We start from the raw sequence: 15,778 nt of genomic DNA, 5'->3' as shown, positions 1-15,778 counted from the left end.
ACACCTATTTCCCAGTACATCGTAGCAGACAAGTGGGGAGATGGAGGGAAGTCCATGCTTCAGACCTTGATTCATTCTTGAAGGTGGAAGTTCAGTATAAACCAGTGCCCTGTGGAGTTAGGACAGTGGGCCCTTTGTTAACCTAAAAGCTAGACATTCCAGAGGTTGGAAAAAATTACCCAAAAGCTCTAGGGGCCCCTGAGATGACATAGAAGCCCAGAAAGGCAGGATGGTTGCTAAGCTTAGGAACATATCAATAACTGCTTTCATTCAAGAAGGCACAGCAATATGAGCCAAGTTCTCCTGGTAGGTTTAGCTAAAGGAAAAGACATATTTATTCAACTTCATGCTAATGATCATTATACATAACTTTTTGTCTTTACTTTTTATTTGAAGGGAAAAATTTGAACATTTTTGGTCTTTGTATTAAAAAGGGAAGGGAAGGAATCATCCCCAATAACTGTCAAATATTTTCTTAAATCTTATTGTAATCCCCTATGAACACAAACTGCATGTTGAACAGCAACGTCTCAGGGCTCTGTGGTCTGAGGCTACCTCACTGACTGTGAGTTTGGCTCCTGGCTCAGTGACCATGCCCTTACCATATTAGGAATCAGTGTTATTCCTCTGCTCAGCTGCTTTTTCTTCCCCTCCACAGGGCCCAGGAGGAGCTATAGGTCCCAAAGGAAACCAGGTGAGTAGAGAAGCTGAGATCTCAGTTTCTCTTCACTCAGGAGGCGAAGAGTGCTGATCATATTTAAAAAGGGACTTCAGGCTTTAGCTTCAGTGGAAATATCCATATTGACATCAATTGCTGGAATCTCACGTAACAGAAAGAATGATAGAGCAATCGATGATGATGCAAGCTAGGTACTACAGGGTTTCTATAGTTACGACTTAGTGGCAGGCGCCCTCTCATGGTATGAAGAGGAAACTTTCATTCATCTAATAAGAAGCTGTCCTTTGTAGGCAAAGATGATGAACCATTGTTGATAGGTCCTCCTCCAGCAGGGGAGGAGGACTGACTCAGCCATTCCCTTATCCAAATTTAAACTCCAGCTCTGGCTTCATCATCTCCAGGTTTTAACTACTGAGCAAACCTACAACATTCCAATGATTCTATAATACAACCCATATGGAATTGAGACCATTGCCACAAACCATGCTTCATCCTTACTCAGTATAATCACTGGACTGATTTTCCTAGATGAGTACTCTCCCAAAACACTTCACCATTTCTTTTTGTAGTTCATGTAACTGAACTTCCTAAGTTCAAGGAAAATTTTCATGAGAATTAGGATGTATTGACTCTTTCTTAACAAAATCCATGCCTTAATTCAGACTCAACTTTGGGCAATTAGTTTAGTTGAATAGGAGAGACATTTTATAAGGACAGATAATGAATGACTGTGGGCATTTTTATCTACTTGTGTACTTGGTGGGCTTTCTTTTTTCCTCTCTTCCTGTGGTCCATTTTCTGGCTTCATCTTTGGGCTACTGCTCACTGAAAAAGGGGCCTTCTTCATTTCCAGAATGACCAATAAAGAATTGGTAAGACAGCCAATTAGGTTGCATGCCAATTCACAAGCTATAGCTGACAAATATAACTGAACGTTCAGTGTCCAAAATCGTGATTTGGGAGAGAGGGCAAGGAGAGAGGGAGGTTGTGACTGATGCAGAATTATTAAGGATCCTTATCTCTTAAGCTAGATATTTGAATTTCATTTTGGTAAATTAAAATAAATGTTCACAGAACCATAGAATGTCAGAATTGGGAATGACCTCGGCGGTCAGCTGGTCCAAACCATTCCCAGAAAAAAAATCCACAATGACACACAAACCCATTGATTTGGGGGCAGAGGTAGAAGTGGTTTGGTTTGGTTTTTTTAAGTTTAACACCTCCATTGTGATTAGCAATTTCTAGGTCATCTCTACTTAGCTCTAAAGGACAGATTGGGAGAATGCAGCAGAGACAGGGAGAGAAGAACCAAGTTGCTTTGAATGCATAAAGCTTTTTCTCCCTTCATTCCTTTGTGGGAAAGCTTTGTGCTTGTCTCTCCAGGTCCTTAGCTGCAGTTTGCCAATCCTGCCTTTAGACTACCTGATTGAAGCTCAGATCCTTCACCTTTGTACATGCAAAAGATTAGGAGATTTGGATTTGAAATCCCACCTCACTCCCAACTGTTTAGGTGGCAATAGCAATGACAGATGTACTGGCTGTAACTCAGATTATCCCAAATCTGAAACAATATAATTCTAAGCTAACCAGTCATCATCTAATTTAGCTAGAAAATGACCTGGTAAAATGGGATCATGATAGAGATAATCTATGTTCATGCATTATGGAGACTGAGTTGTTATTGACCTTAGTTTGTATTGTTTTGTGAAAACCACTCAATTCCTTAACATCAGAGAGTTGGGGTGAGAGTGATGACCATCCTTCCATATGGTTTGGTCTGTTAATATTGAGGTATGTCATTTTTAGGGTATTGCTGGAGCTGATGGTCTTCCTGGGGACAAAGGAGAACTGGTATGTTTGATTAAATCCATCTTTAAAATCTAATAGCAATAGAAGCAATCCAAGTCCAGTTGGAACTTCAAATGGGAAATTTGGAATTTGTAGATGAGAATTCAAAAGAAAGTACTCTGAGTGTAAGAACACAGAAATTCACAATGTGTAGTAACAATGAATCATGATAAGCAACACCATTTCTTTTGAGTGGACAACTGTACGCAATATCTAGGCATAATGGAACATGTTCTAGGAACAGAAAGTAGAGGATCCAGCAGGTTTCAAGCTATTCTTGGTGAATATATTTTTAATCTTTCAAAAGATCTGTGATTCTGTCAGTGGAGATGCTCCATCCACTCATGTATAAAATAACTTTGTCGTGCCTTAGTGGGTGGCTTCTTAAATTGTGGTGGCCAAAAAAAAAATCCACCAAATAGTGGTCAGTCTTCTGATGATGACCCTCTTGGCAAGGCTAGTCCTAAGACACAGAGTGGTGAACCTGTATCTGAAGCCTTTGCAGTATGACAGGACCTCTTGTAGCCTTTGCTTTCATGGCAAATGTTACCTTTGAGAACCACATTATGATAAAGCACATAATAGAAGGACTTTAGTAAATGATTACAACACTGAAATGATGTTTCCCTGATGGTATAAATTTATCCAAAGTGAAATGCCTGAGATACACTATATATTTCTTTTCACTATAGAAATAACTATTCAATGGAGAGGAGTCAATGATCTTCGTAGCTAAGTTAACTCAAGCAAGAAGTTTTAGTTGTAAGAAAGGATTCTCTTGCTATGGGCAAAAATCCATAAATTCTGGCTAAGTGTTCCATGAAATAAAAGAAACACTTCTTGCACATGCTTTGTTGGCCCATTCAGAAGGTTAAGAGGTACATAACCCCCACTGGCTACTTATAGCCAAGAGGAATTCAGCTGATCTGTTTGTGGCCATGAGGACAGTGATTCATCCAGACCAGTGCTCCCAAAGTTAACAACTATGGGCCTAAAATGGATTTCAGAAAATCTATCTAACTTAAAAGTAATTGGTATTTCAAAGATTGTAATTAAATCTCTTCTGTGTCTTTGGATGAAATAGATAAGTTTCTTTACCTTCATGCACTTGCTGTAGCCTCATCACAACTCACTGAGTTTTCAAGATCTTGGGCCCACACCCTATAATTATAATTACTTTTTCAAGGCTAAGGAATTAGATACATAAATATTCTTCATAGCACTTGAGGATTTGAACTTAAATCCCCTTTGGCTGCTGAAGACACAGAAAAGGGAGACTAGTGAGAGAATCACTGATTGTTAAGTTAGGAAACCTTACACTTTGTTGAACTGTATTAATGATGAAAGTGATAGTTACATAGGAAGGATAGTCTATCACAAACAAGTCATGCCTTTTTCATTCTCTTCTGTTGTAGGGACCAAGTCCACTGTTAGTTTGACTTCTAAATCAATTTTTATTTTATTTATTTTTTATTTTTTTAGGCAATTGGGGTTAAGTGACTTGCCCAGGGTCACACAGTTAGTAAGTGTCAAGTGTTTGGTCTGAGGCTGAATTTGAACTCGGGTCCTCCTGAATCTAGGGCTGGTGCTCTATCCACTGCGCCACCTAGCTGTCCCCAATTTTTAAAATCAAATAACTACCTAACACACATATTGTTTACAATGCTCTTTCAGAAATAAGAATATGCCCCCAAACCACACAGCCTTGAAGTGCTAGGGAGTACAGTGTGACTCTTAAGAATATCCTCATATCATGAAATGATGGGAATATATAGGCAAAAGCATCAATTAAATGTAGTTTTTTAAAAGACAATATGCCCATAACTAGGTTCATGTGCTTCTACTAAACTGGCACATTGGTGACTTTTAGCTTTAAAAAAAAAAAAAAGCAACCTTTTAAACATTAACTCCTCTCCTTTCTTAATCTCCACCCTCCTTTTTTTTTATTTCCCCAGGGTCCTAACGGTCCTGTTGGACAAAAAGGAGAGGTAAGTGATTGTCAAAGATTTGAACTTGGAAAGTTTCAGAATACATATGTTTATCACGTCTCTGGGGAACTTCTGATTTGATTATATAAGGACCATCTCCAAGGATTCTATCATCTCCTGAATTTTATGACAGTTCTTTTTTCTTTCTTTAAAGAGTAGTTCTGGGAGGAGGGAGAGATCGCACTTAACCAGCTACCTGCCTTTTGCTTAATTCTTCTGTGGATAGAAACTTATGGTTTATTGATTTCCAAATGGAGGAGTTAAATGACTGCTTGAATATAAATGAATCCAGAATAAATAAAGCCAAGATGTGAAATTATTTAGGGAAATAGGAGTGATTGGGATTAAACCAGTGACTGCTCTTAACTTTGTCCTATCTTCGTATGCATAATGGGTGTCATATTTCTTGCCCTCTCAAGAGAAAGAATGGAGGGAGGGAGAGAATTTCGAACTAAAAATAATTTTTAAAAATTAAAATACAAAAAAAGTGTCTGAGACTCAGAATGTGCTCATGGTATGTGCTCAGCAAACAGTTGTCAGCATCCATGATGAGAATAATTGCTGATAATTAGTAAGCATGCTTTATGGGCATTAGCTGTAAAGCATTTATAAATTCCTATGAGTGATTGATATGAAAGACATTTTCTAAGCTTTTGTCTGATACTCAGAAAAGCATTAAGCCTGCAAAGGAGTATTATAAACAGGCATGCAAACATTAAGAAATAGTTTACATATTCTAATTCTGATCCCCCCCTTTGGGTTTTTGTTGTCCTCCCCTTTTTTTTTTAGTCAGGTAGTAGAGGTGAGCTGGGCCCTAAAGGTATTCAGGGTCCTAATGGTACCACTGGTGTCCAAGGACTCCCTGGCCATCCTGGTCCAGCAGGCTTCCAAGGAGTACAAGGTGTCCCTGGAATTACTGGAAAACCTGGGGTTCCTGTAAGTGTTCTTTTTGATCTTTCTTAAAATAGATACATATTGGGATCTGAATGTTCACTGACGTTATAGATGAGGGGTGGGGATCGGGGCCTGGACCTGTGAGGAATAGGATTAAACATCCCCCTACACACACACGAGGGGGATATTGGTCCTTTGTAAGGACCAAAGGTTATAGATCCAGTTGAATTGTGCACCGGTACCAAAAAGATTATCTGTGATCTTATTTGCTTTAAAAAAAATTGGTGATTTCAGGGTAAAGAAGCCAGCGAACAACATATAAGGGAACTGTGTGGAGGAATGATTAATGGTGAGTACCAGAATCTGAACAATTATATAAAGTACAGATTTCAATCTACACTTCTTTTCACCTATTTAATGAAATGCAGAATAATTGAGTATCAGGAAAACCTCACTCCCCATCCTCCTGCTTCTGCTCATGTAGAAGCTGGTAACTGAGAGGAGTGAAGGGAAGGTAACTCTGTTAGTACTATTGGTGGAGACAGAGATGGAAGAAGGGTAGGGGAAGGTGGGGAACAACTACTGCCTTGCTCCTTCTTACCTTGGGGTATTGTATTTATTAAGTAAGATAATGTACATGGCGAGTGCTTTGAAAACTGTAAACCGTTAAACAAAGGTAAGGTGGTAGTGATAGTGGTATCACCACCACCACCATCATGATTGCTATTTTTACCATAGTGCTTGGACCCGAGGCAGGGGATGTGGCTGTGGGGACGGTAACTAGTTACAGTGTTTCAATGGGAGACCTCAGAAAATACTCAGGTCCTGATGTAAAAGAAACAGTAGAAAATTAGTTTCACTTGTGTATCTCTGCTCTAGCTCCCAAAGCTTGTCTTAATTGAATTTAAATGAATTGTTCAAGACGATACTATATCATGTGTGGAGCTGACATAATTTAGCTGATGATGAATTAGACAACCAGTGAAAGTCTTTTTTAGCCCTGTCACTAATTCTATTGAAAGGTGTTCATGCTATTCATAAAAGGATACTAATCTTGGCTGTGTGATTCAAAGAAAGAGCATAAAACATTTCCTTCTTTAAAGGAATAATTTCTTAATATAACACTGATTCTGGCTCTGGACAAGGTATTTATGGTTTTTCTAAAAATATCTGTGGTAATACATCATGAATTCTCTTCCATATGGTGTACATAACAAAAGTTGACATTTTTCTGCTCTTCCCACCCCCCCAAAAAAAGAACAAATTGCACAGTTAGCTGCTAACTTAAGGAAGCCTCTAACTCCTGGATCAATTGGCCGACCTGGTCCAGCTGGTCCCCCAGGTCCTCCAGGTCCAACAGGATCTATTGGCCATCCTGGGGCTCGTGGGCCACCTGGGTATCGAGGTCCAACTGGAGAACTAGGAGATCCAGGTCCCAGAGGTGAGTTGTAGCTCTGCTGATACTGTGAATCCCATTGTGGACCCTCCCAATTTTAACTGTTCCCCTGAATCAGAATTGCACTAAATTGTTGGATTGCTCTATATTTAATTTCACTCACTTCCTGGACCCTAGATATTCTCAGGTAGAGGTACTAAAAAACAAAAGAGGCCCAAAAGGGAGATTAGGGGTCTGAATAATCCATAAACAAGGGAACCAAAAGTTTGTTAGAAGTGATGAAAAACATGGAGGAAGAAATCATGATTTCTTGTAAATTAATGGTTTGGAATAATTCTAGTCAAACCAAAACAACCATGTGCCTGATTTCAGACCTTTACTCAGAAGGCTCCCCTGCCTGAAGTGCCTTCTTCATTCTTCTCTGCTAACCTACTTCTTTCAATGGTTAGCTCAAGTACTTATAGAACTAATTTAACACGTACATAAAATGAGAGAAACATGTCATCTAGTTTATAAATTCCCTGAGGGAAGAGACCATGTCTTACATTCTTTTCTATTTCCCCTAAATACAACAAATTTTACAGCATCTTAAGCACTGGGGGGAAATTAAATAATTGCAAAACCACATCAGAATATTTTGTGGGGAAATTACATGGGGAAAAACATAAAAGATGAATCAATCAATAAAACAAGGACAAAGTTCCACAAAATAGGGAAGAATAAAGATATTTTGAAGAATCTTGACATGAATTCCTGTTTTGGAGACCAGAAGCATCATGGCACAGCGTGGGTAGAGAGACAGTTTCAAAGCCAGGAAATCATGGGTTTTGGTCCCGGCTGTGACACATACTATCTGTCACTTAACTTCTCAGTGTTCTAGTTAAGTAGCTAAGACATGAAGAGAAGATGCCAATCTGCATTCATAGAGGGAATTTCCTCTTCAAGAATTCCCTACACTGGCACAATCACAGTCCCACACCCTATCCCTATTTTGAAGGTCAATCACTGATTAGTTTATATCTTAGTTACAACTATCAATACATTGAATATTGAATAAACCTAGGTCCTTGCCAGATAAAATAAGACTAGGAAATTCACATATAAACTGCATTTAGAAATGATATTGAATTTCCTAACACACACTAAGGATTGTGATGAATTAAGGAAATTTTAATTCAAACAAACAAAACATGAAATTAGAATATATATGTATGTACATATATACAGTAATAATAATAGCTAGCATTTATATAGATCCTATTGGGTGCCAAGCACTGTGCTAAGTGCTTTACAAATATTATCTTATTTGATCTTTACACCAACCCTGGGAAGTGGGTGCTATAATTATTCTTATTTTACAGTTGAGGAAACTGAAGCAGACAGAAGTTAAGTGACTTGCCCAGATTTACACATCTAGTAAATATCTGACGTGGCATTTAAACTCAGGTCTTGGTGGAGGTACTTTGTTGTTCTTCTTGTTGTTGTTGTTTTTAACATAAGTCCAGAGTAGGAAAGAAAACTAACACTGAACACTACCACTGATGTGTAATCCAAAGAATATGATTTGGGGCGGCTTTTTCTTAGCAGAACTCAGAATATTGGAGATCTTAACACAGGGAAAATATAACAATGCAATATAATTTGAACTACTGGAATTTTTTTTGGTGTGGCAATTGGGATTAAGTGACTTGCCCAGGGTCACACAGCTAGTGTCAAGTGTCTGAAGCTGGATTTGAACTCATGTTCTCCTGACTGTAGGGCCAGTGCTCTATCCACTGTGCAACCTAGCTGCCCCAAACTATTTGAATTTTTTAATTCCCCATTTTAAAATGGTCTTTAAAATTTACCTCATTTTATCACTGCAAAGTCAGTTGTATACATAAACTAAACTCACAGTTAATTAAAAGGACCTTTTCATTTAAAAACATGGCTCTATGCAGTATAACTCTGATTTATTATGGAAATGTATTTATGTTAATTTTTTCAAAGGCATAAATTTTTGGGATTAGAAAATACAGAATTACTTTCCAAAAAATTTCCCTCACATTTTTTCAGTTTTTCACATTAAACATTTTTTAAAAAATAATTTAATATTATAGTATATTTAAAAATTATTTTAGAATTTCCTTTTAGTGATTTAGGAATGCCAACACTAGGGGACAAACAATATTAAGCAATTCATTTTGTCAATCATATGCAGTCCAGCTTCTTTGTTTTTATTATTGAGTATTTTGACAAAGTTTCTGAATCATATGCATATTACAATTATCAGCCTAAAGATTTTGATATAATTTAGTCAACTAGTATATATTAAGTGCCTGGTACATAGCAGACACAATGCTAAGTGCTGGGGTACAAAGGCAAAAGATGGCTTATGCATTCAAGGAACCTACAGTCTAATGGGAGAAACAACACACAAACAACCATGTATATATTATATATACACACATATGTATATATGTATATTATAAATTGGGATAATCAACAAAAGGAAGGCACTAGTATTAAGAAGGATCAGGAAAGGCTTCTTGTAGGTGTAACTTTAGTTGAGACTTGAAGGAAGCCAGGGAAGCTAGGAGTTAGAAAAGAAGATGAAAAGAGTTCCAAGCATAGGGGACAGCCAGTGAAAATGTACAGTGAAGAGATGGAATTTTGTGTTCGAGGCTACTGTCATTGAATCACAGAGTATGTAAGGGGTGTTAAGGTGTAAGAAGACTAGAAAGGCAGGAATGAGCCAGTTATAGAAAGCTTTATAAGCCAAACTGAGGATTTTACATTTGATTCTTGAAGCAACAGGAAGCCACTAGTGTTATTGAATGGATGTGGGGAGGACAATGGTATGGCTAGACTTGTGCTTTAGGAAGATAAATTTTGATAGCTGAGTGGAGAATGGACTGAAGTAGAGAGACTTGAGGCAAGAAGACCCACCAGCAGACTACTGCAGTAGTCCAGGTATGAAGTGATGAGGGCCTGCACCAGGATGGTATCAGTGGGAATGGAGAAGTGGGTGTACAGAGATATTACAAAGGTAGAAATGGCAAGACTTGGCAATTGATTGAGTATGGGGGATGAGAAAGAGAGAGAGAATGACATCTAAGTTTTGAGCTTGGTGACTGGAAGGATGGAGGAGGAGAGGGTTTGGGGGGAAAGATAGTAAGTTCAGTTTTGGACATGTTGAGCTTAAAGATGTCTACAAGATATCTAGTTAGAGATGTCCAATAGGTGATTAAAGATGTGAGATTGAAGGTCAGCAGAAAGTTTAGGGCTTGATAAATAAATCTGAGAATCATCTGCAGAGATATTTGAATCCATAGAAGTTGAAGAAATCAACAAGTGAAATTCTACAGGGTATCTCAAAAATCTTGGTGCAGTTTTTTTAATTAATTTATTTTGATTTATCAACAATCACTTCCATAGCAGTCTCAAGCTATGATAGCTTAACCATTAGGTAGAAAACCCGGGGAGAGCAATATCACAAAAACTAGAGAGAAAAGAGTATCAAGGAGAAGAGGGTGATTGACAGCATCAAAGAAAGCAGAGATCAAGAAGGATAAGTATTAAGAAAAAAAAAGCATTAGATGCAGAAACTAAAAGATTGTTGGTATCTTTGGAGAGAGCAATTTCAATAGGATAATGAGGGTGGAAGCCAGAATGCAGAGAGTTGAGAAGAAAGTGAGAGGGAAGTGAATACATACTGTAGACAGTCTTCTCAAGGAGTTTAGCCATAAAAGGGAGAAAAGATACAGGATGACAGCTAGCAGAGAAGGAGGAATCAAGTGAAGGTCTTTTTTTGAGGATGAGGGAAATGTAGGCATGTTTGTGGGCAGTAAGTAAGAAGCCAGTAGACAGGATTGATGATAAATGAGTGGGGATTATAGAGGAAGCAATCTATTAGATACCACAGGATAGTATGGGGTCACTTGAGTATGTAAAGGGGTTTGCCTTGGTAAGGAGAAGAGTCACATCTTCATGTGAGAAGGGTGGAGGAGAAAGTGGCAGAAGACATTTCAGTGACGGCATGTTAGCGATATGAGATGGCTTCCTCTGTAATCCTATGTATTTTATGTCATGCTATGTTATGACATATTCGAAGAAAAGGGGCCAGAGACTTCGCCAGACTGCCAAAGAGGTCTAAGACACAAAAGAGATTAAGAACCCTTGGCTTAGTAGGATGCCTTAAGTGATAACTGTCTATCACTATTCCAGCAAGGTTTTCAAAAGTACAGGTGAAAGATAACATTAATCTTTAATGGTTCTCAGTGTTGGGTGTTATGTACGATCCAGTAGCATATAAATCCTTGGGGACATGGATTATTTTCTTTTGTCCTCCCATATCCCTCTGACATCATCCCTTACTATCTCCTCCTTCAATCTGATCTATGATCAGGTGCCCTTCTACTTGCTAGAGCTAACTCCTCTACGTGTACCCCTGCTCCCATCCCTTTCCATCTTCTCTGGCAGATTGCCCCGACCATAATTCCCACTCTTAGTCCTTCAGTCCTTCCCCAACTACTGGTTCTCCTCTGCTGTCTACAAATGTGCCTGTCTCCTCCATCCTTAAAAAACCCCTTCAGTAGATCCTACCATGCCTGCTAGATATTACCCTACATCGTTTCTCTTCTTTTCAGCTAAAGTCTGGGAACCTATCTGTACTCAGTACCTCCATGTCCTCTCTTTTCACCCTATTCCCAACCCTCTGCAATGTCTCCTGACCTCAGCTTTCTACTGAAATTCTTCCCCCTAGGGATCACCACTGATCTCTTAATGACTTTTTCTTAATCCTGTTCCTTTTTGAACTCTGCAGCATTTGACACTCTTTCCTCTCTTGGTTTTTAAGATTCTGTTTTCTTGGTTCTCCACATCTGACTATTCTTTTGCAGTATCTTTTTGTTGGATTTTCATTTATGTCACTGTGGCTGTCCTTTAAGACCATCTTAGATTATTCTCTTTCCATAATGCTTTCACTTGATGATCTCATCAGATCCTATGGGTTCAATGGTGATTCATGGAGATGATTCCTAGATCTATTTATCCAGTCCTAGTTTCTCTCCTGAGCTACAGACCCACATCACCAAATGCCAAATCGGGCATTTAGAACCGGATGTCCCCTAAGTATCTCAAACCCAACATTTCCAAAATAGAACTCATCTTTTCCCCAAAACCTACCCCTCTTCCAAACTTCCCTATTACTATTAAGGGTACTTCCATCCTCTCAGTCACCCAGGTTCACAACCTCAGTGTTATCCTTGACTCTTTTCTCCTTCACATTTTACATATCCCCTCTGTTGCCAAGTTCAGTAGCTTCTTTCTCTACATCTCTTGCAAATGTCACCTTCTTTCCACCAACAGTCACTACCTTAACTTAGGCATTACTACCTTTTGCCTAGACTACTAAAATAGTTTTCTAAATTGAATGCCCTGCTTTATCTCTCCCCTCACTCCCTTCCATTCTCCATGCAGCTGCCAAAATTATTTTTCTAAAGTGTAGGTTTCACCAATATGACCCTCCCCCTGCCCACCTCACTAACACTCTTGTGGTGCCTGTCCCTCTCCTCTCCCTGTCCCCTCGCCTCTAGGATTAAATATAAGGTGTCCTAAAATTTTGTGCAGTGTTAAGCTACTAAAGCTTATTAAAAATTAATAAAGCTATTAATACTTAAAACAGGAACTAAGATTTTCGGGACACCCTGTATAAACTTTTGTTTGGCATTTAAATTTCTTTACAACCTGATCTCTATTTTTCCAGTCTTTTAACATATTACTACTCCACACACTCTATGGTCCAGCCACACTGGGCTACTTTCTGTTCATTAAGCACAAAGCTCTGTTTTCCATCTCTGTGCCTTTGCACTACCTGTCCCCACGGAGAATATTCTACCTCCTAACCTCAGATTCTTAGAATCTGGCTCCCTTTAAGACTCAATGCAAGTGCTTTCTCCTCCAAGACTCCTTTCTCAGCCCTTCCAGATGCTACTGCCTTCCCCTATGAGGTACCTTCCATCTATTCTGTACTATGTATGCATATGTATGTATGTATGTATGTATGTATACTTTCTCCTCACTAAAATGTAAGTTCCTTGAGGGCAGGAACAGTTATTTTTTCCCCTTTGTATTCACAGTGGATAAATCACTGGGCATGGAGTCAGGAAGACCTGAGTTTAAGTTTTACCACAGACATTTACTACCTGTGTGACCCTGGGCAAGTCACTTAAGCTCTGTTTATCTCAGTTTCCTCATCTGTAAAATGGGGATAATAATAACATCTACCTCCCAGGGATGTTATAAGGACCAAATGAGATTATTGTATAGCATCTCGCACATATAGCATTTATGGAGCATGATAAGTGCTCTATAAATAATAGCTATTACAGCTGCTATTATAGTACAATGCCAGGAACCACAATAAATGTGTGGATTGAATCACAATGCTAAGGTAATTGAGGGGCTATCCCAAAACCCTCTGGTGAAGTCTCAGTGCCTTTTTGTTCTCTGGGCTTCAGATTTTACCTCACTTGTATATTCTTCCATCTTTCTTCTAGACATAGAATACGCAAAAACCACCCAAAAACACCACCACAAAGACCAAAGAGCTTTTTATTTCTCACTCTCTCTTTTTACAGCAGTGGGTCACTTATAATATTGCTCATTTCACTGAATTTTCAATTAGGTGCCATTAACAGGTCCCTAGCACTGAATAGGAATAAATGTCTTAAAATCACTCTAAACAAATATCTCATTTTGTAGGATTCCACAATTATTCCTCTAAGTGAAGTTGTCTGCAATACTATTTAAATATTTAAATACTTTAAGAGATCTGTGATTTCATCAGAGAGGGTATTCCTTTACTAACACAGATCATAGCCCCTCTATGCCAAAGTAGACATCTTCATGAGTTGCTTAGATCAGAAAAAAATCATTACCTGGTGGTCAAACTTCTTGTGATGAGCCTCTCTGAACTTAGGTAGCCTGGTCCCCTATTCTATGCTTTTCCAGCCAGAGCTTATGCTTCACTGGCATAGTCTTAGAGAACCCAGGGTCACCTCCACACCATAATGAGGCATCAGAGGAGGACTTTTGAGTAACAGCAAATATAAAATGCTATTAAAACTGGATGCACTGTAAAAACAAACACTCTGCGGTAGTATTAAACATTTGTAACTATAATTGGCATTATAATACTGTACAGTGGAAAATTTAAAATTTATTGAGATCTTGTTGAATTATTTTAAATCATTTTTTTGTCACAACACCTCCATACAGGTAATCAGGGTGACAGAGGAGACAAAGGAGCTACTGGTGTAGGCATTGATGGGCCTGATGGAGACCAAGGACCTCAAGGTATGACAACACTGCATCTTTATACAGGCTACATTGCTTTATTGTCAGTATTCCAGTTTCTTGCCAGAATATTTAAATGAAACATTTGTTTGAAATGTAGTTATTTATGAGGAAAATATTGTCTTCGCCAAAGCATAGGTAGAATTCTTCAAGGCAAAAATAAAATGATTCCTAGATTAAAATCTTAACTCCTTTGATGTTTGAAAAGTTTGATAAAAATAAACAATTTTTATTAGATTTTAATACTATGAAACATTTTTATGAAATACTACGAAAGCATTTTTAACACTATGAAACAATTATTTAACTGCATAGTTCCTTACCAAAGAACTTCTCCTTCAAACCTGGGAATCTCTCTACTGACCCTAGAATCTGAATTGGCACTTAAATTTTAATGAGTAAACATGTCTTTTATCTATGGAGTGGTTGCAGCCAGTTCCGAATAAGATGTGAGCAAGGCAAAGGGTAAATAAAAAGGCTCGACAGCAGGAATAAAATAACCACTTACTGAGCAATGTTTAAAAAAAAAAAAGTTAAGCACTACTGAAATGATAATGTAAGAACTGTATCCAAACTCTACCTAACTTTTTCTCCTTGCAATCTTTCTTAAGGACCTCAAGGCGTCCCTGGAACTAGTAAAGATGGTCGAGATGGTGCCCATGGTGAACCTGGGTTTCCAGGTGATCCTGGCATTCCTGGTGCAATTGGTGCTCAGGGAACTCCAGGGATTTGTGATACCTCAGCCTGTCAAGGAGCTGTTATAGGAGGAGGAGGGGAAAAATCTGGCCCTAGAAGCTCATAAATGTAACTTAAGGAAATGGACCAGTACTGAATATTTGAGTAAACATTGAATTATGAAAAGACAAATTGTTCCACAGATAGACAGTACTCCCTTATTAATTTTAATGAGCTCCAAGTTGTACATGATAATTCAGCTCAATGAAACACTATGAGGAAAGCATTTTCAATACCTTACATATGGCCCTTCTTAAAAAGAAAAAAAAAGCTTAACCTATTCCCTTCAATACCTTTTAATGACAACAAAACCCTCCTCCTACTTGCAGAAGGGGTCTATTCTTTTTAGTATCTTTTCTCCCTACATATAATTGTCTATTTGTATACAAGAATTAAACTTGATTTCATACCTCAACTTGCCATAAGCAATAAATCTAAAACACTTCTAAGGGGGTTTAATGTATGTAAATAAAATTTTCAGGGGAGAATTTTTGTATATTTCCGTAAGATGACAAAGGATATTTAGCAACATGTTCATACCAAACTTCACTTTTTCACAAATACTGTGCACATAGCCAAAGATTATGATGGAATCCCAGTAAAAAAAGGAAGCTCATTGTATCCAGTAATATTAAGCTGGTGACACAGTACTATTAAAAAATAAAAGGAAATTTAAAAAAATTTTTGTGATGTCTTATACACACAAAGTTCTAGACAGATTTACCTCTTTAACACTTATTTTTGTCTGAAAATACATTGCTACAAATTTGTGAATATCTGTGATTTTACAGTATTTATTTTAGGTGACTTTGTATGTACTTTAAAGCCTGTTGGTGTCATCTGTTGTAATAAATAAAGCCACTCAAATCTGAAAGTATTTTAGTTCAAAACACTGTAGTT

General features: G+C 38.0%; 1 protein-coding gene across 1 annotated transcript in view; it reads left to right on the top strand.

Moving 5' to 3' along the window:
- COL9A3 (collagen type IX alpha 3 chain) overlaps positions 1 to 15,530 on the top strand; it is a 53,807-nt gene extending 38,277 nt beyond the window's left edge. Inside the window, exons 25-32 of the mRNA XM_027852666.1 lie at positions 659 to 694; positions 2,486 to 2,530; positions 4,483 to 4,515; positions 5,305 to 5,451; positions 5,704 to 5,758; positions 6,668 to 6,850; positions 14,066 to 14,143; positions 14,755 to 15,530. Of these exons, the coding sequence (XP_027708467.1) occupies positions 659 to 694; positions 2,486 to 2,530; positions 4,483 to 4,515; positions 5,305 to 5,451; positions 5,704 to 5,758; positions 6,668 to 6,850; positions 14,066 to 14,143; positions 14,755 to 14,945 (768 nt within the window). The 3' untranslated portion in view covers positions 14,946 to 15,530. The remainder of the gene's footprint in view (positions 1 to 658; positions 695 to 2,485; positions 2,531 to 4,482; positions 4,516 to 5,304; positions 5,452 to 5,703; positions 5,759 to 6,667; positions 6,851 to 14,065; positions 14,144 to 14,754) is intronic.
- The last annotated feature ends 248 nt before the right edge of the window (positions 15,531 to 15,778 follow it).

The sequence above is a fragment of the Vombatus ursinus genome, unplaced genomic scaffold, assembly GCF_900497805.2.
Source record: "Vombatus ursinus unplaced genomic scaffold, bare-nosed wombat genome assembly UNPS02000580.1, whole genome shotgun sequence".
Taxonomy (NCBI): Eukaryota; Metazoa; Chordata; class Mammalia; order Diprotodontia; family Vombatidae; genus Vombatus; species Vombatus ursinus.
This window is presented reverse-complemented; position numbering and strand designations above follow the sequence as displayed.